We start from the raw sequence: 26343 nt of genomic DNA, 5'->3' as shown, positions 1-26343 counted from the left end.
TTGTTGGATAGACATACTTTAAAATATACCTGAAATATTTCAAAAACACTGTTAAAAATGATAAGTAATCATTGAAAACCAGGATCTCAATGTTGATCAAAGTAATCCTGATAACCATTTTGGAAAAACGTGTGCACCTCTACCTGCACAAATTGTCCTTAACTGATTATCAGTGTCTCATTTTTAGCAGAAAATCACCTTACCCAAGTTATGTCTCAGGTTTGTATACAAATAAATAAATAAATACATGTTAAGCCATAAAGTTGGCATTTTCTTTCCCTTGGTGGATACTCAAGCATCCCAATCAAGTTCATGCATATCGTTGCTTTAACAGCTGGAACTATCAAGTTTTGACAATTTTTGTTGAACATGATAAAAACACGAATAAAACATGTAGATGTAATAAATCTTTTAAAATGCATGACAAATATTTACATGTCTGCATTGTCCTGATACTTTTTTATCACTGGAGACTTTCTGGAGGTCTGCAGCTTTAGGACATTTTCACTGCGGCCCTCTTGGGTCATGATGTTTATCCAGGTTAATTATATGTATTGGAGGTACAGGGACACGCTGACTCCACTGTAGTCTGCACAGCTTAACAACAGAGTCTTTGCTCATAGTTAGTGATCTACTGCAGTCAAGCTTTAATTGTATCATCCTATACAAACTACTTATTACCTCTGCATAAACAAACATAACAGCACAGTTATATTTTACACAGGCTTCAGGTTGCAGTCCTAAAATGTTGACGACTGTTAGTTGAGTGAATGCCTCCTTGTTTAGTCTTGTAAAGTTTATCTCCCAACATTTAGACTGAAACAACCAATCAGAAAAGCTCAGATCTCATGTTAGAAAATGGTGCGATGAGGTCACCTGTTAACTGAGCTTCTTTGCAAATCATCATGTTAAGGCCATGCAAAGCAGCAGCTGATCATTTTATTGCAGGGCTACTGAGGGTAAAACAAAAAGCGCTTTAGAATATTCAAATTCATCTAGACTGTTTTTTTGTGAGCATTTATCTTGTGGTTTGCACTTATTTAAAGTATCTGAATATTTTAGTGCTCAGACGAAGGATTGCTTTGCATATGCTTCCAGCAGGTACAGCAGCATACAGTGCAATAAATGGCCTGTATTTCAGACCACATGAGAACTTGAATTCTCTCGCTTCAGTGTATACAAGAAATAATTTCAAAACCTATGCTGCTCCTATAACCATATTAAATTACTGCAAACCTTAAGTTAAAAGCCCAGGCTTCTTCTCATTAGTCCATTAAATGATCCTCCCCTTATCAGGGACAAGTGGAGCTGTGTAAAGATCGCTTAACATAGCAAAACTAAATTTAGCACAAAAAGTGAGGACATTTGGGTTTAGTAGCTTAATTCTTTGCTGCAACAATGCTTCTCATAAATAAATCTTATACCCCTGGGAAGCCTGTTTCCCTTGTAAATGGTGCCTTAACTTGTATTTTTTTTCTTCTGTAGATGGACCTAACAGTCAGATATAGCTTATAAAATACACACTCAATAAATTAATCAGAATTAATCCTAAAATAATGTTTAGGTGCAAATATTTTGGAAACAACTTCCACTGGACGATAAACATAGCAGACATCTACACAAACAACACAATTTATCATTGCAGCTTATTTTATTCTTGTATCCTACATTTATTTTTAAGCATATAAGACATTTTAATTCTCCTTGGATGACGCTGAACATTCAGCTTGGGGGGGCCTTATGAATTTGCATAGTCCGCCCTGCCTGGGGGGTACCAGAAGCTCAAAACAAGAGTCAATAGCAATAGCAGAATAAGTTGTTTGGCATTGGCAGAGAAGGTTTGGCAAAAATTTTCATGGACACAACCCACATACTCAGCTCTGCTGCTCATCCCACAAATGCATGTTCCTTACAAATGTGGCATTATTTAAAAGGGAAATAAACAGGTTTTCTAACAGTATAAGATTAATTGCCAGAAAGCATTGATACAACAAAGAAATAATGTACCAAACACAAAATATAATCTGAAAGGTTTCTCAGATCCAGGGATAAATTTGATGTAACATCACAACAAATTGGCAAGTCAGCTAAATGTTTAATGACCTCTAATGTCCCTCTGAGTGGGATCTGAAATGTACATATTTCATACTTCTGTGTTCAAAGTTAGGCTTCTTAACCATATTAAATATGGCTATTTTTTAAGATAGAAAAATAATTTTAGATTTATCTAATCAGAACAATTACAGTTTTAGTTTTATTTAAGCATGAACTTTCCATTTCAAGCATGTTAGAAGAAAATAACTGCCTTGTGAGTTAGTTATCCTGATTTTTTCTTTTCAGTCCACACACAACAGAGAGCCAGCAGACCATCAAGACAATTCAAGTGCTTCTGATTACAAACCCAACCCCATCAGATCTAGTGGCATGTTCAGCAAGTGTAAACGTAAATGCATGTGTGAGTCCAGCAAGTGAAGAAAGTGCAGGAAGGGCAGGGGTCAGCCTGTGAAACCATTTATCACCCTCAGGAAAAGTCCTTTACTGCTTCAGGTTTCCTCAAAGACCAACATGAGAGAGGTGAGACTAGGCGTGTCCACACAGGCCTAAAAACATAGGTGCCAATCAACACTGACACCAGCCATGGCGACAGTGTAACAGAAACACACTCTGTTCCTTACAACATAATCCTGGAGCTGAGCCTCAGAGCTGGAATGTACGACAGAGTCTCTGGCGTTTACTGAGCATGTCTGAACAGGTAGTTGTGGGAAGCAAAGACTGAGTGGGATACAGAGGGATCTGAGTTTGTTTGACAGTAACTAACTGTCTGCACTGAATTTTATGTTTGACTTCTTGTAAATTTGTCAGTTGACTGAAACTTTCCTAAACTTTAGAAGAGAAGCCTCTGTTTATTGGCTCTAGCTTTGAGCATGCAGTGAATGTTTTCAGTGGCAGACAGCTGCCAGCACTGTCATGTGTTGTTGAGCAGAACGTTTTGAATTTGTGCAGCATAGCTGGTTGGCATCACAGCTGGCTAAGTGTAAAACAAGGCAGAATCAGGTTGAGCGACTTTGGACATGAACTCAAAGAGAGTAATGTTATACATGACATAACATTATGTGTTACAGTTCATGATATAGGTTAGTTTTTTTATGTTACAGTGAAGTAGTTGGCAAAAACTTCAGAAGGCCTATAAGCACCCTTTCTTACATGACCTTGTTCTGATTGTTGTTACTAAGCAACTTAATTCATTTGCAGAATGACTCTTGAGCATCTGTCCTAACTGTACTTAAAGCAAAAAAGAAACCAAATGAGGAAAGTTGTTGAACAGTTTACACGTGATGTATGCACTCTTACTGAAATTTAAAAGGCCTCTATTGGTAGAAGTTCTAAAAACAAGGATGTTCATACTTCAAAGACAGAGAAGGAGACTAAAACCACAATCACAAAGCCGAGGGATGGGTGAAGGAAGCATGCAGCGACATCAGTAATTGTTTACAACTTAGGTGGAGTCGAAATGCACCGTGACTCTAGCATGCTTACCAAAAAAAGTATACTGAAAATAATAACAGAGGAATGAACACACAGCGGGGCATCAGTTCTCATTGAAACCACCGAATCATTGTGGAAAACTTTACCAACACACACCCATTAAAATCCAAGATAGGCAGCCAACAAGAACACATCACTGCCATGTTATTTGAAAGTCCAATATGTTAAGTTTTGATAATTCAGTCAGGAACACTTGACACTTGACCAAATGGATATAGGCTGCAGTTTACTTGGCATAGAAGGCTCTGCTCAAAAGATGCTCCCTGGGTTAGTCAAGCAGCATGCTTTGACTTTCCAGAGAGTGCATGGCTAGAAGCCCCCATATAGATAGATAGATTAGTGATAATGCACATTGAATACAATAAAATTACTTCAAGCGCAATTTATACTTGGTAGCATGAATGTCAATATGAGGGTGCAAGCTTTATGCTATAAAGGAGGAGGCTGGGGTGGAGGAGGTTAAGCTTTGACAGCAGCAGCAGCGTGGTGCATTAGCATTAATGCAAGCAGGGATTAGTGAGAAGTTAGTGGGTTAAGAGAAAGAGCTGTGATTGGCTGTGGGAACTGGGAAGAGATAATTAGGGTCAGCTGGCTGTCAGCTGATCACGGCTGGGGCATATCACTACTGTGTGCATGAACTAATGCTGAGTTGCATTTTTATTAATTTTGCCGAATGAAACTAATTTATGAATATTTAAATTATCAGGCTCTCCATGTGCTCAGCAACCTCGTCATTCCACTCAGAGTATCAGGCTCTGTAACACGTGGAGCATCTCATGGAGACTGTAATGTGCCCTTTTGTAAATCCTCCCCGAGACAAACAGCATTTTCCATTCAGGGGATCAAAATGTGGACTGCTTTGCCAGCAGAAATCAAACTGGATCCAGACTGGGATCATTTTAAAATCAAACTGAAGTTTTTAAATAGGACTCGGTCTTTTAGTCATAGTTGCTTCCATTCCTACTTGTGTTATTGTGTGATTATGTATTTGATTAATCTGTGTTTTGTTTTTCTAATGTTGTGATTGTTTTATGTGTATTTGTTGTGGAATTTTATGTTTTATCATCTGCTTCTTGCAGCAGTTTGGATTTGTTGGACAGCTCTGCACTTTTCTAAATGCTGTAATTTCAATGTCATACTTGAAGCATGTATACACACATCACAATAAAATCACTTAATTTTGTGCCCATGTAATCTGTGACAATGGAATCCCCATCTAACATATAAACATGGCTGTTGTATATCGATCTATATATAGTACTTATTCTATGGTGAAGGCATATTTGGGTGCCATGCTGTCCTGTGGTTTCCCTCCTTTCCTCAAACAATCTATAAAATTAGATTGAAAACAGTCATTTGTATCTTGTATTCAAATATTCATCCTATAGGAAACTGAAAAATTAGTCCATAATATTAATTTTAGCCTTATTTATTAGGTTTTAACTAGGGCTGTCATGATAAATCGAGTTAATCGCAAGTTAATCAAGGTCCACAATTAGTCCAATTAATCTCATGCTTTATTGTCCCTTTCAACACATTCTGGTCAGTCCCTGCAGCCATAGTGATGTAAACTAAGTCCACCACTGCCCCTTAATGTCTCCTTTCACTTTAAAAACTGCCCAGTGGACAAGTCAAAGCCATCTGTGACATTTGTGACATTAAACATCTGCCTTTTAACAGACCCCTTCTTTCCTTTGCAACCCATAAAAAGTTCCCTTTTCTATGGTCAAGCTCATGTCATAATCTCGGTACTACCAATAACAGCAGGTCAAAAAGGAAGTTGATTACTCTTAGTTTAGGACAGTTGAAAAATTCAAAGGGACAAAAAAGCTCTGAAGGTAAAAAAGTGGACTTTTAAAATGTAATAAAAAGGGTACAATTAATCAAGACTGACTACAGAAATTCTGTGATTAATCAAAATTAATAATTTTAATCCTTTGACAACCTTAGTTTTAACAGGTTTGCTTAATCAGTCCCTGAGAGCACCATCACCTGCCCTTACAGCAGACAGAATCCAAACAAGCCTGATCACGTTACTGCAGCAGCTGTTTGTTTATTTCTGACTCTGTGTAGTTTTGTATTTCTAATCTTTACTCCCAATCGTTCATAGTTATTCTGCAAATCTGTGTCTACCTTTAGTCAAAAAAAGCAGAATATCAGATCACACACTCACATGCACGTGTGCTTCAAACCACAGAACTGTATTGTATGCTTGTATTTTCCTTAAAACAATGTCAGCGCATATACTCATGACATACCACAAAACTGTTAAATGACTGCCAATCAAAAGTTGCAGTAGACACAAGTTACAAAGTTTTGGAGGCAGGCCAATCAGTGATACTTTTTTAGATTCTTCTTTACACAGGACAAAGGTAGTGCTCAAAGTTCTCTGAGAAACAGTATGACAGCATGAGCAAAAAAATGCATTACATTATGTTTGCACATCCTCCTGCATGTCTCTGCTTTCTGTGTCTGGCACATGAATCATGTCGGCACAAGAAGTAACCAATGAACAGATCAAGCGTACATCTCCTCCCTAATAAAACAAACATCCTGTAACGTGCAACTAAACACAAAAAGCTCCTTATTATCCTCCGTATTGAAAGTCCTAAAAGTCTCTATTTGTTCCTCTGTGTTACACATTACTCTGAAAAGAGCTAGATCCATGGTCAATTGTTTGCAACATACAATTATAAAGATATTTTTTTAAATCATATTAATAATCTTGAAGACCCTTTTGTCCTGGAATCATTTGATTGACAATACTACTGAGGGAATGCTTTATACAGCCATGTCTGGACATGTCTGCAGAGTTTGTATGACTAAACAGCTTCTTTTGGTTAAAAGCAATTGCTGCCTCTATTAGGTTCACTGACAGTGATATTTCAAGTAAATAATACACTATTATGTGCCACCCTGGGTTCTAAAGGAGGTTGTTGGGGTGGATGGCAGGCCTACAAACTGTGGCGTCCATGTGTTCCTGTCTACACTCAGACTGGTATACAACCACAAAAATACTGAAGGTAATGCAGTCAGGACAAAAAGATGTGTTAGAGTTGGATAAGATCGATCAAAAGTAAAAACTACATTTTTAAACATGCTAGCAGATGGACAGGTGCTAACAGCTAGCAGCTAAGCTTAAGAGGATGAGGAGGACATCCACCCCCATAATCCAGACATAGACTGTACCAGGGCGGGCCTTTCACCTTTTTGCTGACTACATTTGCATTTTTTATTTGCATTTAATTACCAAATGATCAGTTATGGTAGAAACAGATCATCCCTCACCATCTACCCAAGGCTGCAGCAGTGTGAGTCAGAGGGAAAGTCACCTGGTGCCTTTGTTACTATTGTAGTCTGATTGCTTATGTGACATTTATCCAAATAAAAGCTGCCTGATCCAAGCATGTCAGCAGCTAACTTTCCATCCCCCCTCCTCTTTTTATCCTGTTATGAAGCTACTTTATGGCCTTAAAAATAAAAATCTATCCTAACCCCTGCATTTTTTAAAAACAAGATTATAGTAGAACAAGGGAATCTTCACAGCATCACCATGTGTCACATAATTAATCTTACTAAAATATATGCCACAAATGTACGACACATTGATATGGAGAGTATAAATGGCTGAAATAGTGCAGAAACAACTATTCAAATCCACATGTGAGTAAATGTATTCTAAGAAATTCTAAAACAGGAAAAAAAACCTCCAAAAGACTTGATATGCAGCAATGCAACAAGGTACATATTGGTGCTTTAGATTGGTCAGAATACAGAAAAGACTTGTTTGATACTTAAAATGTTTCCTTTTTTAAAGTTAAAATGTTTTAATGCAAATGTCTGGAGTTACGTTCCCAATTTCAATCTTGTCAGGGGCCCCTCAAATGTAAGTAATAACAAAACTTGCAACATTAAGTTTAATGCAGGTCATTTTTGTTAGATACACTTGATTTATCTGTTGTTTTTTTTTTACTTCTGGATGCTGGTAGCTTAATTGTGTTATCGTAATGTACCATACTGTTCCGCAACGTTTCGTAACATATTTTAAGATATGGTATCGTATCTTAACGTTTCTTTGGATATTGTTAAGATTAACACATTAACATCACATAATGTTGTGTAACATAACTTATAGTATCGTATCATAATGTATTGTATTGTAACTTATTGTAACATAATGTAATGTATTATATTGTGTTAATGCAGATTAAACCATCATCATCATGATTAATCTGATTAAAAATTTTAACCCAATTAACCCATCTACAGCGCAGAATGACTCAAAATCCCTGAAACATCTCTGGCAGTGCATTTCGGGCATTTTGTCCAAGTAGGAATACCGTCGAGCATACCGCCGCGCATGCGCAAATGGGCCGTTGATCTGGTAGTGACCAACCAACTAGATATGGAAGACGCTAAACAGCACGTTGGCCATCTTGAAAGGAAATTTGAGTCCAAAAAAAAAAAAAAAAAAAAGAAACGCGATTAATATAGATTAAAAATGAATGATATTTACTCATGATTAATCAAAATTAATCCACAGCAACCCTGTGATTAATCTGATTAAAAATTTTAATTGTTTGACAGCACTAATATTGACATACTGTATCATACCCTATCATATTGTAACATCGCATCGTATTGTATCGTAACGTAACGCAGTGTATCGTAATGTATTGTATCCTAAAATGTTAAATTGTAACATATGGTATGGTAACACATCGTATAGTAGCATATCACATTGTAACAAATCGCATCGGAACATATCGTAACGTATCGTAACGTATCACAACGTATCGTTTACATATCGTAACATAAGATAATGTAACACAACGTAACCTAACGTAACGTATTGTATTGTAATGTATCGCAACCTATCGTAACTTATTGTAACGTTAAGTTGGACATTATTAACCTCAACACATTAAAATCACGTAATGTAACATAACTAATAGTATTGTATTGTACCATATTGTATCACATTAAAACCCCCTGTCTTTTACTTTTGGTATAAATGAGGCACAAAGTTTACCTCTAGCTTATAATAACTGAAGGCAGATGACAACGTGATTCCAGCCTTGCTTTGCATTTATTGTTCAACTTCTGGGTCTAAGCTGAAAGCAGATACTGCAGTGTATGTGAAGAACGCCTAGTACAGTCTAGTTCCATTGAAATGTATGTATGCTAGAGAAAATAAATCTTCAACCACATTCTCTTTACGTGTTAGTCCAATCAAAATAAATTTGCCTTTTTATGATATCTGTCAAACCTCTAAATGCATTTTAAAAATCCAATTTTAGACAGAATAACACAGTAGTTCAACTTTTTCTAACTGCATGTCAACTAACAGGCTATTTTTCCAAGCCTTGACCCCTCCAAATGCATTTATGTAAAGCCGGGATTGCATAAGCTGCCAACCCAGCTTCACATTAAATACTATCATTAAAAACAGCAAATGTTAATTACAAAATCAAACCTGCCTCAGATAAAGTCTACTTCTGTCATCATGATGAAATGAAATCCCTGCCCTGCCCACTATTGAAGTAACACAGGTAGTCTTTACTGACTATAAAATCTGTAACATTTGCAGCTCTGATCCAATGACAACAACGTGTCACACTGTAACCAAGACTAATAAAATAACAAAAGACAAATAGACATCATTCCTTCAGCCTCTCACGTTTACAGATCCTCCAGCTCACTCACATGGTATTTAAAGGCTTCACACTCTCACACACCCTAAGATGAACCTCCAACAATGGCAGGCAGGCAGAGAGACACTCATCCCTGAGGGTGGAGCTCAGAGAGAAACACTTCTGCTCATATTGTACTGTAAGGTTTAGACAGCTTAATTTATTGGTAGAACACCTCTTAGACTCCTCGCTGCTTACAATAAATGACCTAAATGATTTTAACTAAACAGGGATTTTTCTAGGTTTATAACTTTTTCAGAGGTGTATATATAATTACCGTTGTTACTGTGTCGGACGCAGTCCTGCAGCACTGCGTGCCACTTCTTTTGCTCCTTCTCTGTCATCACACAGAAGTAATAGTGGCGGGCGTACGGGTGCCAGAGGATTAGGGGGTACTGCGTTGCACACTTGATGAATGGATGGTTGCTGACTTTGGCCTTTATACCTACAACAAGTCACAGGACAGAAGAAGAATGGGAAACTACATCATTAAGATAGATCTTTTTTAACAATAAAAATTAGAATAAGTAAAACAGTTCATTTTAACAAAGGCAATTACACTATGACACATGTTGCCTATCTGGAGTCTTAACTTTGGCTGAATAATTTGGCACTACTTCAGTAAAAATAAAAGTAACTTGTGTATCTTATATCTTTAAAATAGTTTGAGGGATTTACCTCTAACTGTGCTCAAATGTTCACCCCAACCCAAGGATAACGTGATTAGATTTTTGATGCAAGGCTGAGATCAACTGCAGACTTTAGTCTCACACACTCTTGTGAAGCCTAAACACTGACTGATGGCCAGAGGTGCCAGCTGGACTTCTTTGTGACAACTACTCTGAAGAGCATTTTTGGTTATTGTTGACCATGTCTAATGCTGAGGGGTGCAGAAAAGCAGGGATGGGACCAGCTGCCTGATATGGGAGTGGCAGCTGCGCTTCTACCAGCACTTGGTGCTTGGGTCTGATCCAGCTCATTGCTTACCATGCCTGGGACCTTGTGGGTTGGACCAGACCTCAGGGGCTGTCACCTGCATCATGGGGGGTGACAGCTGTAAGGATACCTGGAGAGATGGAGCATGGCCCTGGTGAAGGCCTTGATGACAGAAGATGAAGCAGTAGAGGACCAAGGTTGATGTGGTCAAGTGCCATTCTGGCATATTGCTGGCGTCAGGCCAAAACCTTGTATCCAAAATCACCACTTTTCATGGAATGAAAGAAACACTTTATTTTTTTATATAATCCAACACTGAATGGTCATAGCTTGCATCTTTTTTTATGATACAATTATGAGATATGAGGTTTTGGCCTGACGCCAGTGATATGCTCCCATACCTGACCTGCTGTCGGAAGCTTTCTGGAGACATAACCGCTGGGTAGTAGATCTAGATGTATTGTTAGCAGGGGTGTAGTGCAGAGTATACCCACTTACTTTTCTATCTGTAGAGTACACCAACTTCTAAATCCCCTCTCCTTGAATGGCAAAAGCAACAGAAAGTAATCTGAGGACACTGGTGCAATGCTTTAAAATGCATTACATTAACATTGCTGAGGAATGTGGAATTGCTTACTCAAAATGCAGAAGGATGCTGTTGTCTCGGCCCATTTTCTTTGGGCCAATCGTAATGATAAAATCTGCTCCTCTTTTGCTATTCATAATGATCTGTACTCCCTTATGCAGCCGCAGTTCAGTGAGAATGTGCAAATAGGCCACTAAGTGAAGTAAACATGCAGGATGCTCTTACATGTTGTTGTTCATAACACAGGGCAGTTATCCTTGGAGATGTTCCACTTAAGAAATGTGGGGGATCCATTAAATTCTGCTGGCACCATCACACCACTGATTGTAGGGGAGTCTTATCCTTATTTTCAGTGTCAATTAGAAACCTACCTGGCAGGCTGTTATTCATCAGCTCCATGTATTCATCCATTGAGGCCAGTGCCTTATACCCAGCACAGTTGATGGTTGTTTTTGGGTGAAGCCCTCGATCATGTGCCTGTAAGAGAGATGAAATACAAGCGAGTAATCTTAATACGAGTAAACAAATCACCAACTGAGATACGTGAGACACGAAGCAATAGGTGCACTCACAGCTTTGCCCTCATAGAGGCTGATGTTGTACGTATTTGGCACGGATACAAAGCGGTTTCTGAACTTCCGATTCTCCTCCAGATGCTGATACAGACTCCCTGAGAAGATCGATCTGCCTGCCAGGGGGTCCTGGAAATTACAAGAAAAATGTTTCTTGAACACAGTATTTGTTTGTTACTGAATCCATAATTCTGTGGTCCTGTCATTAGCACACATGAGCAGCTGTCCTCATCATGGTGACCAGAGCAGATAATTTGCCATCATGAATTCCAGACAGCATCTCTATTCATGTGTGAAATGTGCTCCACTTTCTCTGCACTGATTGAAAATGTGAACAAAAGTAGGACCTCCAGTATATTCAGTGAACAAAGATGATGAGCAGATGAGTGCAAAATACTGAAGTAGTAAAGCAAAGGTCTCAACTGTTAGGTGATGTACTGATGCTGGTGCATGGACCCTAAGAATGAGCCCATTCATGTATCTGATGTTAGATAATGCTTTGTTTGCTTTACAAAGCCGTCATTGATTTATGCTACACACTACTCAGCTGAATACCATCACTGATGTTAAAACATCTTGTAAAAACGGCAAAGAAGAAGTTGGAGGTATTAAAGTTGATCAATTGTAATATAAAAAGCAAATTTAAGCATTTAGTCATTGTGCTGCTTAAATTGTCAAAGTTTTTATTTTTTCAAAGAACAAAAAAGAAAACAAAGTAAAAGTGTTTTAAAAGGACAAGAAAAGACTTTTCTGTCTTTTGACTTCTCGGCCAAGCCGCCTGGGATTTTTGTAAGTAAAATGAGGTATTCAAAGGAGCAGTAGTGACCCTGTTTTACATGATTCTGAGAGCAGGAAGATGCTAAGTTGAGACGTATTAACCTATAAAAATAAATTGAAATCTTTATCCAGTTATTAAATTTCTTCTATGGCATAAAGATATCACAATATTAATTTAGATGCATGATCCAGAAAAGTTATCAAAGTCCTGTGACACCTTAAAGGCACATGCCGTCTGAGTTTGTCTAGTTTATTTATTCAGTCCTTTAGCAGATTTATGGTTCTTATTTCTCATACATTGCACTTGCCTTTCTGTGAAGCAGCTGTGACTGTGCTCCCCCTCCTCCCTCTATCTCATAACGCACAGAGTTGAAGAGAGCGACGGCATACTGCTGCTCATACGTAGCACCAAACTCACTCATCACATCCCTGGTCCGACCTGTGGAAGTAAACAAACGCACAAGATTAGAAAAGATCCAGACATCGTGATCATATGTTTATGGCAAAATCTAAGACATGTTACAGTAAAAATGAGATCTTTTAATGTAGTTATTGCTTATTTTATTTCATCATAAATGAGAGTCTAGTTTTTACTTAACAATAACAAGCAAACACATCCAGGGTAAACACAACAGAACACGTAACACTTCAATAATTGCTAATAAAAAATGCCTGAATTGAGTGAAAGGCTGATTTAGTAAAGATGATGCTTGGTTCAGAGACCAACTTATATTTTCAAATAAACAATTTTGAACAGTGGGTATAATTCCCCAACTTTTCATACTTGCAGTTTGAATCATTTTGTTAATTCTGAGGAGAAGGTAGATGGGGAGTTTCAATTCTCCCGTTGAGATAATGGCTTTGAAAAAGTCACATCATGTCAGCAGGGCAGTCTTTACTGCAGATATCTTTCCCTTATGAAAAGTTCCAGATCATAAAATTCAAATCATGCCTTCTAGAAAGAAAACAGGTGGCGATTAGCATGTTTATCAGCATGAACCAAGTCACTGTATTACATTGCTGCTGGTTATAATTTAATCATTGGTTAAATTTCAAAGATCAAAGGCTTTTATATAGTAGTTGACATAAAGCTGCATTACAATGACATCTGGACAGAATAAGAGCTGGAAATATGCTGACACAAAGAATCCTGCATATTCTTGTTAGACTTACATATTTAAAATTCAGACTCCATGTTTTATAGCTCAACCATTCAATTAATAAAAAAAAATCTACATACCTACTAGAAGATAACTGTATTCAAGGTTCTTCCTTTTTGAAATGTGCCATTTGACACAGGAAGTTGGCGTATTTCTGATATAAAACATCTGATTTTCTTCAGATTTCACACATATGATCAGGTTCTGCCCGTCTACACATTTAAATATTAATTTCACAATTTTGCTGTAGCGCCACCTACTGTAGGACACCAGTAGCAACCCTTACATTATATGTCCCATCTTCTTTGTATTTTACACAAGAAACATTAGTCCTGCCCTGATCTCCTCTACATATCAGCATCTTCCTTTGTCATAATGTCATGTTCTGTTGATGGGCAGTACTACCCCATATATAAAGTGTAATGTGCTTATTATTGCGGATGTAATGACAGTCATGGGAGGATCTACATGGTCTCCCTGCCTCGCTGCGGCACACTGCATGGGTTACTAAAGCCCAGTACTCCCATACACCTGAAATAAATTGTGACTCTAGGTTTTAGTGAAAGTATGAAGTCCCCCTGTGTGTTTCAGTTAATCGAAATCAATGCTTTTCTGCATTGTACAGATCCTTCCATAGCTCCACTCAGCAATTTTTTTCCCACCACTTTCTACAGCCGAGCATCCTAATATAAAGCCTGATAATCTACTGGTAGGGACATGAACTTTTCCCATGTTTCAAGTGCTGGAAAAAGTAAGCCTGCGAGCTGATCACTGTGTTTGACTTGGTCAACAGCAGACAGTGTTGACTATGATCTGTTTATGGAAGGAACAACACAGGAAGGAGGGAGCCGGCCTGTAGAGGGAGTGCAGGAAGGAAAGAGCTGACAGGACAGAATAAGCAGGCAGAGAATGTGGAGGAGACAGGACAGGGACACATAAACTTATTAAAAACATCATGCTGTACCAGGAGGATTGGTGAGCAGGTCACAGGAAATAAAAAGGAAGACAGACAGATACAAAGGCTATTCTTCAATCCACTGTTGAGAAAAAGCTGCTATCAAACCTTTTTCTTATTTTTAAGACCAATCAAAAAATGTACCAAGGGAAAGACGCTGTCAAAGAATGAAAGTGGGCTTTAAATGTCCAGTCAGACTCATAGTATTTATCACTTAAGCTCATTTTAGTCTGTCCTGTTGCATGAAGACATTTGAGAAAGTTGATATTTTTTCAACTTCAGTATAAATCTACCAATTTATAGCGTTGCACTGATACTAGTACCAGTATCAGCACTAACACTAAGCCTAAGCACTTGTACTCCTTGCTGATACTTTACTCGGTATCATTAGAGCACTTTGCCTTTATTTGGACAGCTAGTCAACTTCGGAGCCATGTTTGCAGTTTGGTGACATTTTGATATAAATGTAAAGGACAAAAGAAGCACAGCTTCTAAACTAAGCACTTTAAAAGTGAGGAACAATTAATGAAAATAAAGTTTCAAAATAATTTGAACAACTTTTATGGAATTGTGAAATATTCACATTTGTACTTGGTATCTTTAAGCACCCAAATGTTGGTACTTGCACTTCTACTTGGTCTGAGAAAGTGGTATCCATACATCATCATTTAGTTATTTTAATGCTGTATTAAAGAGTATGAAGGCAAACAATTTCATGATATCTTTCTATCTTTATCTTTCTTTTAATTTGCAGGTTTCAGATATTTATCTATGGAGTGGGAATTCCCCAAGTGAAGTCTGGCTTCTACTGAAAATTGGCATAGAGTCAAAACTTTCTACTGGTTGTCTCTCTTTGCCAAAGTCAGCAGACTGGAGCCCTGCACATGCACTGCCTTTTGGCCACTTGGAAATTATAATTTTTGGAAAGACAAAATCATAAATCTCATGCTAAACTCTCTTTATTATCCTGTTGAGGCATGCCAAAAACTACAAGTATATCCCATTATCTATCACCATTATGTCTTTTGATATTTCTAGATGCTTTCCTGTCAAGCCAGATTTATAGAGAAAACATGATAGGATATGAAACTGTGAGAAAGTGTTCCCAAACCTGACCAGAAAATACATAAAACCACCTTTACCTTTATCTTTGATTCATACTATTATCAGCAACCACTGTTTTAGTCTTTCACTGATGATGCCATGTTTTAAACACATTTGGTAACAAATACAAAATGAGAAATTCATAGATATTGTACCAAAATACGATTGCTAACATCTTGAGGAAACAGTTATCGAAGCAGGTGTTTATTAATTTGACAACAGGTGTAACAATCTCACTTTAGATGAGGGTTGGAATAAAATATTGAAATGGCAAGACATCATTGTCTTGACTTGTATGAATGTACATCACAGTTTTCATATCACTACTTCCAAATATCAAAGTTAAGTTTCAAAAGATCTGGTGCCCCAAACAGATTTCCCTGCAAATTCTGCTCACCATGAATTTACATGAATGAGACTAACATCAACAGAAGCTATTGGGAAGGACTTTTGGTGCAATCCAAGCAGCTAGAGCAAACCATTAGAATACAAAGTATGGAAAAGCAGGCTTTGGCTTGGGTTTTGTTTGGCAGAGAATAAGATCGGCAAAGCCTGACAGGGGCAAATATCAGACAGTGGAAAAAGATCTTTGAGGAACTCCAGAACTCAACCAACATTTCCATAGTTTATAAGGCACCTTGGAACCAAGAAGCCTCGCTCATACTCCTGGAAGACAGACTGGCAATTCTGCTGGTCTCTAAGAAGTAGTTATACATGCCCCCAGATCTCAAATACAACCAAAAAGTTTATCTTTACCCTCTTTTAAACCTGTTTAAATCTTGCATTAACAGGGATTTTAATTATCTAAATGTATTTAACCAAGAAAGTCTTATTGAGTTGAAGAATCTCTTTTAAAAGAGTTTCCTGGCCAAGACAGACAGCAGCACAATCATGGGAGTAGTGCTTTATATCTTTGAAATTCAGCAAATATCTTTTGAAATTCAACTACCAATGGGAATCCTTAACGATTTACATGGACGCATGCTAATGCATGCTGAAAACGATCTGATATCTGATAGCTCAGACTGCAAACAGACATGGTCTGGAATGCTACTGGGAGTGGCAGTAGCTCAGTCTGGAATCTGAGGGTTGCCAGTTCAAGTCCCGGTCAGACCATATCTGGACTTTGGCCTGGTAGCTGGAAAGGTGCCGGAGCACTGCCGAAGTGCCCTTGAGCAAGGCACTGAACCCCCAAGAGCTCACGGCAGCAAGGCCATCACTCCGACATCTCTCCATTAGTGTGCATGGGGCTCCTGTTTGTGCATGTGTATTTGCATCTAATTCAGCCTATGTTCATGTAGCGTGTATAACAATAGAGTGTAAACTGTGAATTTCCCTTTGGGGATTGATAAAGTATGACTTAACTTAACTGATCAGTGCTGAATCGGTTGTGTATATACAATGCGTACAGGTGTGCACTAAGGACCAAGTCACATGATCTGTGATATTCTGCTACCAAACAGAAGCACGGATTTATTTTTGTCCATCTAGCTTTGCTTGGTGTGATGAGAATTGTGGCTCTTTATAGGGATCAGTATTATTTATCTAAGTCTGCAACAGCTCTTCATTTAGTATCATTTTGCCTCTTTTGTTTGTCTAAAACAACAACAATAAAAGAACAGGAAGCCACCTCTAAAATGGGAGCCAGCTTCCGTAGTTCACAAACAGAGCGAGCTCTTTGAACCAGTTTGTCTGCAAACAATACATCATGACTCCCATGTAACTCGTCTTGAATTAAGCTGTTTTTGATCTAATGGGTGCTCTAAAAACACATTTGCTATATTGCTCTGTTCTTTAAAAGCATGGTTATGAGAAAATGAGGGAGAAAAGCTGTTAAAGTGGCACAGCTAGCCTCTTAGCTGTGGCTAATTCACCACATTCATTTGCACTACCATTGGCTTCATTGCACACAGCCTACAGGGATGGTCAGAGAGCCAGGGAAATGATGTATGGGCTACAGCTTGCATTAGAGGCAGGTGAGTTCCATCCATATAGATCACCTCTGAAAGCATATTGTATTGCTATAGTTAATGCGTTGTATAAAGACAAGTGCTAAAGTGCAGGACCTTTGACCTGATTTGTGTGCCGCTATTGGAATCATCTACTGCTTAAACATGCTGTCTGTTATAGCTAATTTATAGATATAGAGAAAGACTAATAACGAAGTGCTTCTAGGCATTGTGGGTCATCTCAAATAGGCAAACTTCACCACAAAAGTGAAAAGAAACACTTCAGTCAGTTTCAGCATTACTCATCATTATTAACCAGTAAATTGAATGACTATTCACCCCCTGCTTTTCTGTGGGATTATTGTCTCGGTTATGTGAGTTCACAAGTGAAGCTGTTAGTTTCAAAGAATGTGCAAGGGCTGCAAAGATGATAAAATCACCTCTTAGGGGGGTACAGACTTCAAACAAGAGTCCCAGAGCATAACTACTGAGTAGTCCTCACTCATTGTGTCTCATGCACATAAACAGGGCAAAATTAAAGAAGAGGATAACGGGAAGAAGGGATGCAGGGAGGGTGTGAGAGCCAGGCAGCAGTTTTACCTTTTAATGTTGTTACAAGTTTCTACCTGCTTCACTTCTGCAGAATCACCCTTTATCTTCTCCTGTCTCTCCCAAACTGACTCACTTTACATGTGTAGACCCATCCTCCACTCGACTCCACTTTAGCCAAATTTCCACATATTTCCTTTGACACTAAGTTACGTCTTAAGAAACTCAAAGTTAGCCTGTTAGTAATTTTTCCTATTTTAAGCTGGGAGTATTTTGTTTTCTGGTAGGCACAAAACAGCAACAACAAACAACGGACTGCCTAAACCTCAAGAACATAATCTTTGGCTTCCAGAAGTGGTTTCCTCATAAAGTATGCATGCCACCAAATGCACACAACTGAGACTAAAATGCCTCTGAAACAGCATTTTGTGCCAAGCACAAGTCTGGAGGACCCAATGCCAACTCCAAAATAAAAACAAGTCAGCTTTCTCCCTCTTTCCTAAGCTGGTTTCCACCTTGTATCATGAATCCTTAAAACCATCATGCACTGAATGTCTTATATTTTTAGAGCTGCATCCAAAGACTCATGGACATATTTCAGCCTCTGCAGCATTTCCTCTGTGCTCAGCAGTCCATGCCTTATACAAATAACCACACAGACCTGCACAGTTCACAGTGGGAGGCTGGAGCAATCTGAGACTTAAATAGTAGTCGGTCACAAACTTACACAAGCATGGTCCCTTTGGGAAACCTACTTATTATCTCTGAGAAATAGGCCTGCTACTGAGATTAGGATTCAAGGCAACTCTTTAAGTAGAGTAGAAGAACAATGCTCTGATATGAATGACAAACTTTGTCCCAGAATGAAACAAGGGAAAGGGGACAGCTGTTGAGAGGGATTTTCTGATAAGAAATGATAGAGCTGAAGATAAAGTACTTATCTGATAATTGTATCATTTTTTTCTTGATAAACTAAAAGACGTTTTTTCTCTCTAGGTCAGTGTGACAGTCAAGATTAGAGATAGTTTGTTCTAGGGCTGGGCGATATCGACCAAAATCATATCTTGATGCTTTTTAGTAGCTGAATGGCAGCATACGATTTCTACAAGTGCTGCACAATTAATCTTATCACAATGACAACCGCAGTGTCAGGATGTGCAATTACATAATAGTACAAAAGGCTGCAATTATTTTTGTATTTAGTACTTGCAAGCTTTACAAAAATGCCTGCAGAAAGGCCTTTAAGTTTACAATGGTACCACTATTGCACTTTGTAGAAGTACCTTTATTTTCAAAAAGAACAATCCTTAAAAATATGATTTTTCTCTGCATTTGCCTTGATAACCAATCAAGTATACTCATGATATATAAATGCATTTTATAGGAATTGAAATTGCAAAATTGTCCAGTATAATCACTGCAACACATTACTACCAAATCATGCAGTACTAATACATACCTATTTATTTAAACCTATTAAATGGTCGTTACAAAACCACAACGTTTAACTTTAATATGATTCTAGTCAAATACAGCATATAGCGTTTGATAAAACTTAATCTATAAGTCTCAGGTACCAAACATTGGGCAGTTTTATTTCTAATTATAAAAAATTCCATACAAATTTCTTCACATGGGTAAGCTGTGGCAAAGGAAGCGTGTCTTTTTATTACCCACATTTTCACAGGTGAAATAAATGTCATAATGTCTGGTCTTTGATTTAGAAGTCGTGATATCTGGTGCTGATTTACTGTTAGCCCTATATTTTTCTGGAAATATTCTCACACAATTTCCCATCTTTTGCTAGCAGTGTTAAACTGTTGTTTTTGTGTGGCTTTGCTGAGCCCCCTCACATAGCTTTGGCTTCCCCCAATCAGCCTTGGGCCCCACCTACAGAACCACTGGTATTGAGGTTGTCAAAATCCTCCACACTCATAAATACCATGTGCTTTAGGCGATAAATTTCCATAATTTTGACAGTGGGACCAAAAAGTAGTAAACCACGGCTCTTCAGTAATAACCAAATGAGAAAGTACACTGTCATATTTGACCCTGCTACATTTCAATCCCCATCACTTTTTTCCAACCATTTTGCCACTTTTTAACTGCCTTTCACCATTCCCCAACCCATTTTTGCCTTTCTTAACTCCTTTTTGCAACTATTACCCGTTTTGTCGCTTTGAACCGATTTTCTTACCACAAATTTCTTACAGTTTTTGCTGCTTTAAATCCATTTAGCAAATTTTCATCTTTTTTCTTTTTGCCATTATTGTATTATTTTCCCCTTGGAGTTATTTCAGGTGCAATCTGGATAAGGCTCAAATGCAACATATCTCAATAAATAATCCTGAGTCATTCAGGAGGTGGTGGTGGGTCCTAAAGCTAGACCAGTTGAGAACCAATGATATAAATCACCCTATATTAAGTAAGATCAAATAAAATATAAAAAATAAAAGAAACAGAGATTTTACAATGCAATGTGTGACTTTAAAATGAGTTAATAAATGTAATAGTTGTGTAACAATATAAAACAAAGATCTTATTGCCTTTTGGGGTGTGAATAAAGCAGCTCCTAAGGAGCTGTAGTCCGTGGGAAAGTTTAGTCCTCTTACCTGTAATCATCTCCCGCCTGCTCTCATCCAGGTGAGAGGAAACCACATCCCCCATGGTTACAGAAGAGACGCACAGATCCTGTCCTGTCTACACACTGGTTTTCCTCAGAAGGTTATCCGGTCACAGTCGATGGGAAAACGCTTCACTTCCCCCCAGAGACGCGCACTACTGTGGCGCTGCTGCTGTCTGCTCTCCCGCTTTCTTTCTCTCTCTCCAAAGTCCGGAGGAGGAGAACTGACGCAGGCTGAAACTCCCCGCCTGTTAGGAGCGACATGAGGTGAATATTAGGTTTGTTCACAGCGGCAGGACACACCCTCTGGGAGTCATCACTGGTCCGACGTGTTCAGTCGGCTCTGCCAAGGGTGGGGCCTGGTCTTGGATAGACATATTATTCAATATTTACTGTATTTCAGTGTCTTCTGATGAACTTCAACTTTATTGGGCTTCAAACTCAGACATGCCTCTAACAGGTCCTGTCATTTTCTACCCGTAACACTGTGACGTATTTCCAAATTGCTCCAGTTATTATGTTCTATGTATTTCACAACAGGTAACACATTACCACCAAACCAACATGATTATTGTTAGCAGCTATGCACATGAAAAAAACGTTTTCCATGATGCCCATTGTATGCGTTTTCCTATAGAAGGAAATCTGCTGCCCCCTAGTGGACACCTTTATTCTCATCTCCTCTGTGTTTAGCTTGGCCTGAATCCTTTGCAGAGAGCAGAACTAAGATAGGTGACTGAGTCAAAGAGTGATGATTGTAGCTTACAGCACTTTTTACTTGTATAAAATCACACAAGAAGGAAGGAAGCAGCTTTAGTATAGCTTTATAAATCAGGATATGCCAAAGTTTTGTCAACAAGTAGCAAATGACAACCAACTCAATCATACAGAATACAATGATGAAGTAAAGACTTAGGATTTGAGAAAAAAACCTTAGTGCCCCATGGTATAAAGTAGCCAAAGATTTAAGGCACTGTAAATGTATGCATGTATAAAACACCACTGTACTCAATCAAATAAATACACGTGGCAGAAAAAGGTTTTATTTATGAAATAAAGTTTAAGGCTTGTGTTGTCTTGAGCTGTGTGCAATCATTACTATGGACCAAATGATTCACAATTTCTGCAAAATTTAACTCTGAAACAAGATTAAATTTCATGCAAATAAGGCTGTAAATGGCTCTAAAACAAAACTGGGCTCAACATTATGCACATGCTTTAAAAACAGACAAACCACACAGGCTCCAACAGTATTTGACCAACAAGAGCAGTGTAATAATCTTGTGTTGTGTTGTTGTTGAATGCTCCTCTGCTCATAACTTCAGTCAAAGTAATAATAATAAAAATTCTTAAAATGAAACAAAATGAATAATCTCATGTTTTTAAGCCATATTGACCCTAAAATTTAAATAGAAACTGTATGAGTTGCAATGAAGTTCACAAAAATGACGTGACACAGCAAATACCACAATCCATGTTTGAATATTTGTTTTTTCCTTTTTTTAGTCTACAATGCCTTAAAATAAGTCTAGTTCACGATGCATTTAGGCCAGGGGTAGGGAAGTGGCTGCATGCATCAGTCAGTGTGGTCCTATGAGTCAGTTTTTAATATAGATAACATGTTAACAGGAAAATATGACAAAATCTGCCATGAAGGGTTTCAACTTGAGTTGCCAGTGCAATGCAATTTAAATCTGAAATAGAACAATTTCCAGTATGTCTTTGATTAATGCTATATATCTTTGCAGCTCATTGATAAATGATCAGGGTTGCTAAATACATCTGAAAGAGATCTTTTAGTGAAAAATACTAAACAACCAGTAAATAAACTCTCCATTTCACTGAAAAGTTGCTTAAATGAACTTTAACTAAATAACTAAATTCCGTGTTGAGCTCATTGAATTATGCATTACTATTTGAATTTGGGTTTAAAATATAGATGTTGGTTCAGTGATTCTAAGGATGCACAGTGGAACAGTGGTTAGCACTTGTGTCTCACAGGAAGAGGGTTTCCGATTTGAATACCCCCACATGTATTGTTTCCCTCTGGATGTTCTGGCGTCTTCCCATAGTCAAAAAAGATGCTTGCTAGGTTAGTTGGTGGCTCTAAATTGCCCGTAGACATGAGTGTGTCTGCATAAGCCCTGGCAACCAGCCCAGGATGTGCCTGCCCTTTGCCCAATAAGGGATGTAGCTGGTTTCAAGCCATTTTATGGTAAAGCAATGCAATTTTACCTACATATTTATGTCAACTTTACTTATGAATTATTTTTTCTCTTATTATTTTTTTAATTGATTATATTTTTATACACATTTTCATGTTGCAGATTGCATCCAGTGTAGGTATCAAACAAACATATGAAAACAGGAACCTTTTATCACATTTTGCAAAACAAAGATTGGGAATTAGTTATAGATCTGACAAAGACGGAAGGCTTACATTTTTATTTCTCAGAAAATATAACTTTAATGTGCAAAACAAATCAGAAAGTAGACAAGAGGTACCACCCTATCCACATGGGTGCCAAAAATGATCACAGTTCACCCACTGGAGCTCCAGGGATGAGCATTATATGATTAAATTAATTAAGTTAAAACAATGGTGTTATTAATTACTCATTTTTCTGTATCAACTTTTTGGAGATATACCATTTCATCTTCAGATTCCACATTTCTTAGGGACACCGTTTAAATGAGCACAGAGAATGTAATCACACTTGTATCAGTCTCACAGCTCTCATCATCTGATAGATGCTTTATGCTGAGGGAACTTTCCTGTACTTGAAGACCCTGTAAAGTGAAATCCAAACTTTGTGTCTTAACACACTAGATTTGCTGGAATAGGGTTGCTGTAAACATGTGAAAACACTGAGATCTACATGTGACTGAATTCTGGATTTAGACTGTTAGAAAGTTTTAACCTCTCTCCTGGCTTGGTTTCATGTGGGCGGGGCCACTATGTGGACTCATGATGTCACGAGCCCACAGTGGGGAATGACCCCGCCCCTCTAACACTGCAATATAAAATCACAGAGCAGTTCATCTTAGTCCAGTCTGTTGTTAGCTGATGTCACTGCCTTTATTGAAAGTTAACAGTTAGTTAAATGCTGTTTTTCTGTTCAATGGGAGGTAAATTTGCCAAATCTATCAGCCACAGTGGTCTATGGATCATTTAAAGCATCATAACAGAGATTTGGGCCAGAAAACAGACTTTGTCTCATCTTCTAAGGTCAACAAAAGGTCAAGAGACAGGCTAATAGCGGTAGTGATTTCCTCAGATCAGATTGTAGCATTTTTTTAATTTGAGAGGATCGTATTTCTCCTGAGTGGGCGTGGCTTCAGCTCATTCAACAGACACACCCACGCCATCCTGAAGCAGATTTTACTGCCTCATTTTTCATGATTTTGAAGCTTAATTTTATAAACTTGGAAATGTTTAATTTGACTGAAATTTGACCTGGGGGTTTATAACACAGTGACCTGTCATACAACAAACCTAAATACAGATTTATTTTCACTTTACAGGGTCTTTAAAGATTCTGTTTGAATCCAATTTAATACAGGATGTTAAAGTACTTCTCTAAATGCTACATTTTTATCATCCACTGCAATTTTCGCTTATATATTTTACATATATTGATTTGGAACACTGATGCCATCAAATGCAGTCAACCTTTGGTGACTATTATATCAATGCAAGTGCGTTGGATCAGTAGCATTTGTGCTAGCATCCTGGCTAACAGGAGCTCAAAAATGTTTTAAATTATTATTGGGTTCTGACGTTCAAATTACTTATTCGTGCCATATTTACCCCTATCATTTTTTAACTACCCATTTTGCTTTTTTTGGGCCACTTTTTAACTGCTTTTCACCATTTTCTGCCCTGTTTTTGCCCCTTTTTAAAATCTTTCTTAACCCATTTTCGCAGCCATCATCCCAATGTCGCCACTTTTAAACCCACTTTTGCCTGTCTGTAACCACTTCATACCACTTTTTGGCCATTTTTAATTTTAATTTTAATTTTCTTTTTTTTTTTTTTTGCCATTTTTCATGCATTTAACCAGTTCCTTTTTTTCTTTTGCAATTATTCTGCTAGTTTCCCTTGAAGTATTTTCAGGTTCTTCTACTTTATTTTGGCATCCTGACATTTGTAAAGATCATGGCTAGGCTATGAAGTCTGATATTACTTTCCAAATGTTTAGTCAGTGTGCCCTTTCACATTGTTAACTATAAAAAGATACATCTGTTTCAAGAAAGGGAGTTTACATTTTGATCAAGTGTCTTTTGTACAGCCGCATTATTAAATAAGAGCCATTGTTGTTGTTTTGATAAGAGTGGTTATTATTCAGGTTGAAAATGAAATATGGTTATCACAGCCAACTTTACAATAGATTGTGACTTTTCTGATCTCCGTGGCTCCCCATTTGCCAGGGCTCCAGATTGCTGTCCCTTCTACCCTCCTTATAAGTGGGCTTGACTACAAGTGATAATGACCTAAATGCACACACTGATCGTGTACATCTCACTATCCATACCCTAGTGAAGTTACTCCATACAGGCAGATCTGCTCTAACTGAGTGGAAAACTTCACCCATGGTGCAAAACGCTGATGCCCAAAGGCATTCTAGGAAATATAGCTGAAATAGTTGTTTTGTATTTTAAAGCAAACACAACTCAAGTAGGATGATTGAGGCTTTGGGTTTTCATGGAAGCTTCCTGTTCTTAAATGCTACTTTACCTGAAGAAGAAAAGATTGTAGTGAATCCCTCTGAATAAACCGTAGATGTTATCGTCTTAATCATATAAAGATGAATCTGAGCCTTTTGACTTGCATAACATATAGTGTGAGATTCCTGCTAGTAAATTGCAGCTGTAGGCAGACTTCCAACACCACCAATGAGGGGACGGTGCGGAAGGATACGCAGTGACGTTTCCTTCTGGAGGCTCCTCCGCTGATGTGAGGCGATCACAGAGAGGAGGGAGAGAGAGAGGGAGGAAGCAGTGGAGGAACAGTCGGTACAGACCTCAGCAGCATCATGGCACCTATCGGATTAAAGGCGGTGGTCGGCGAAAGTAAGAACCATTTTAATAAAATAATTCGTTTATTATTTGGTGTGACGGGTCTCTGCACCCGTGCACGTAAATGCTGTTGTATGTGTGTGGTTTGGCTGGATGCGGATGTGGGCTAGTCTAGCTGGATGAAGATGATGATGATGAAGGTGGTGTCATTGGTGTTCCATTTATCCCAGTGCAAACCCCGTTCGTGTGTTGAAGATAACCTGCAGAGGCTGGTTTAGCACGATCCGACGCGGTGCAGATGCATCTTTTTTCCACGGAAGTGTTAATGGACGGTAATTAGCCCTCTGAAAATGTAGGCATAGTCCTCCAGAGGGCTGCAGCAAGCCTGGAAGCGAATGTACGCCCTTTTAGTCCCAAGCAGCGATAATTCATAAATAATCTGCAATGGAGCTGCACCGTAAACTCTGGATTTGACACTCTTCACGCATTTTGGGGCTAATTACGGCCAATAATCTAATTTAATTCCATCGGTAATAAAGGCACAGGAGATTATCACTGTCCATCCGTGGGATTCCCTGGATTCAGCAGCGCCTCACCCCTCTGCTGGTGCACGAATCCGTTGCGTAAAACACCCTTTCTCCACCTCACTGCTGAATCAGGCTGCTTTCAGCGCTGCTACACATTAATGGCCGATTGTATCCAAGACGAGAAAGTTCCCTAAATAGGCCGCTTTACGCAAGAAATTCCGCATTATGTGCAAACACAAGCCACAGCAATCAGTCAGCGTCCTTCATCTTCATCTTCGTACCCTTTCTCCATCAGTCTGTGATCCTGCATCATTAGGAGGATGCAGACTACACTGCTTAAATCTGGA

At 38.3% G+C, this 26343-nt stretch overlaps 2 protein-coding genes across 5 annotated transcripts in view; one reads left to right on the top strand and one right to left on the bottom strand.

Annotated features, from left to right (window-relative positions):
- Nucleotides 1–20688, bottom strand: part of niban2a (niban apoptosis regulator 2a) — a 44535-nt gene extending 23847 nt beyond the window's left edge. For 2 of the 3 annotated variants that reach the window (XM_041810544.1, XM_041810545.1), the window contains exons 1-6: nucleotides 20440–20688; nucleotides 12419–12549; nucleotides 11334–11462; nucleotides 11133–11238; nucleotides 10227–10442; nucleotides 9517–9684 (exon numbers count right to left, since the gene is read on the bottom strand). In XM_041810544.1, coding sequence (XP_041666478.1) covers nucleotides 9517–9684; nucleotides 10227–10442; nucleotides 11133–11238; nucleotides 11334–11462; nucleotides 12419–12549; nucleotides 20440–20494 — 805 coding nt within the window. In that variant the 5' untranslated portion in view covers nucleotides 20495–20688. The remainder of the gene's footprint in view (nucleotides 1–9516; nucleotides 9685–10226; nucleotides 10443–11132; nucleotides 11239–11333; nucleotides 11463–12418; nucleotides 12550–20439) is intronic. The other variant, XM_041810546.1, reaches the window with a different exon arrangement.
- A 4739-nt stretch (nucleotides 20689–25427) lies between these two features.
- stxbp1a (syntaxin binding protein 1a) overlaps nucleotides 25428–26343 on the top strand; it is a 55171-nt gene continuing 54255 nt past the window's right edge. For both annotated transcript variants that reach the window (XM_041810687.1, XM_041810686.1), the window contains exon 1: nucleotides 25428–25523. In XM_041810687.1, the coding sequence (XP_041666621.1) occupies nucleotides 25487–25523 (37 nt within the window). In that variant the 5' untranslated portion in view covers nucleotides 25428–25486. The remainder of the gene's footprint in view (nucleotides 25524–26343) is intronic.

Source organism: Cheilinus undulatus, linkage group 17 (genome assembly GCF_018320785.1).
Source record: "Cheilinus undulatus linkage group 17, ASM1832078v1, whole genome shotgun sequence".
NCBI classification, from domain to species: domain Eukaryota; kingdom Metazoa; phylum Chordata; class Actinopteri; order Labriformes; family Labridae; genus Cheilinus; species Cheilinus undulatus.
This window is presented reverse-complemented; position numbering and strand designations above follow the sequence as displayed.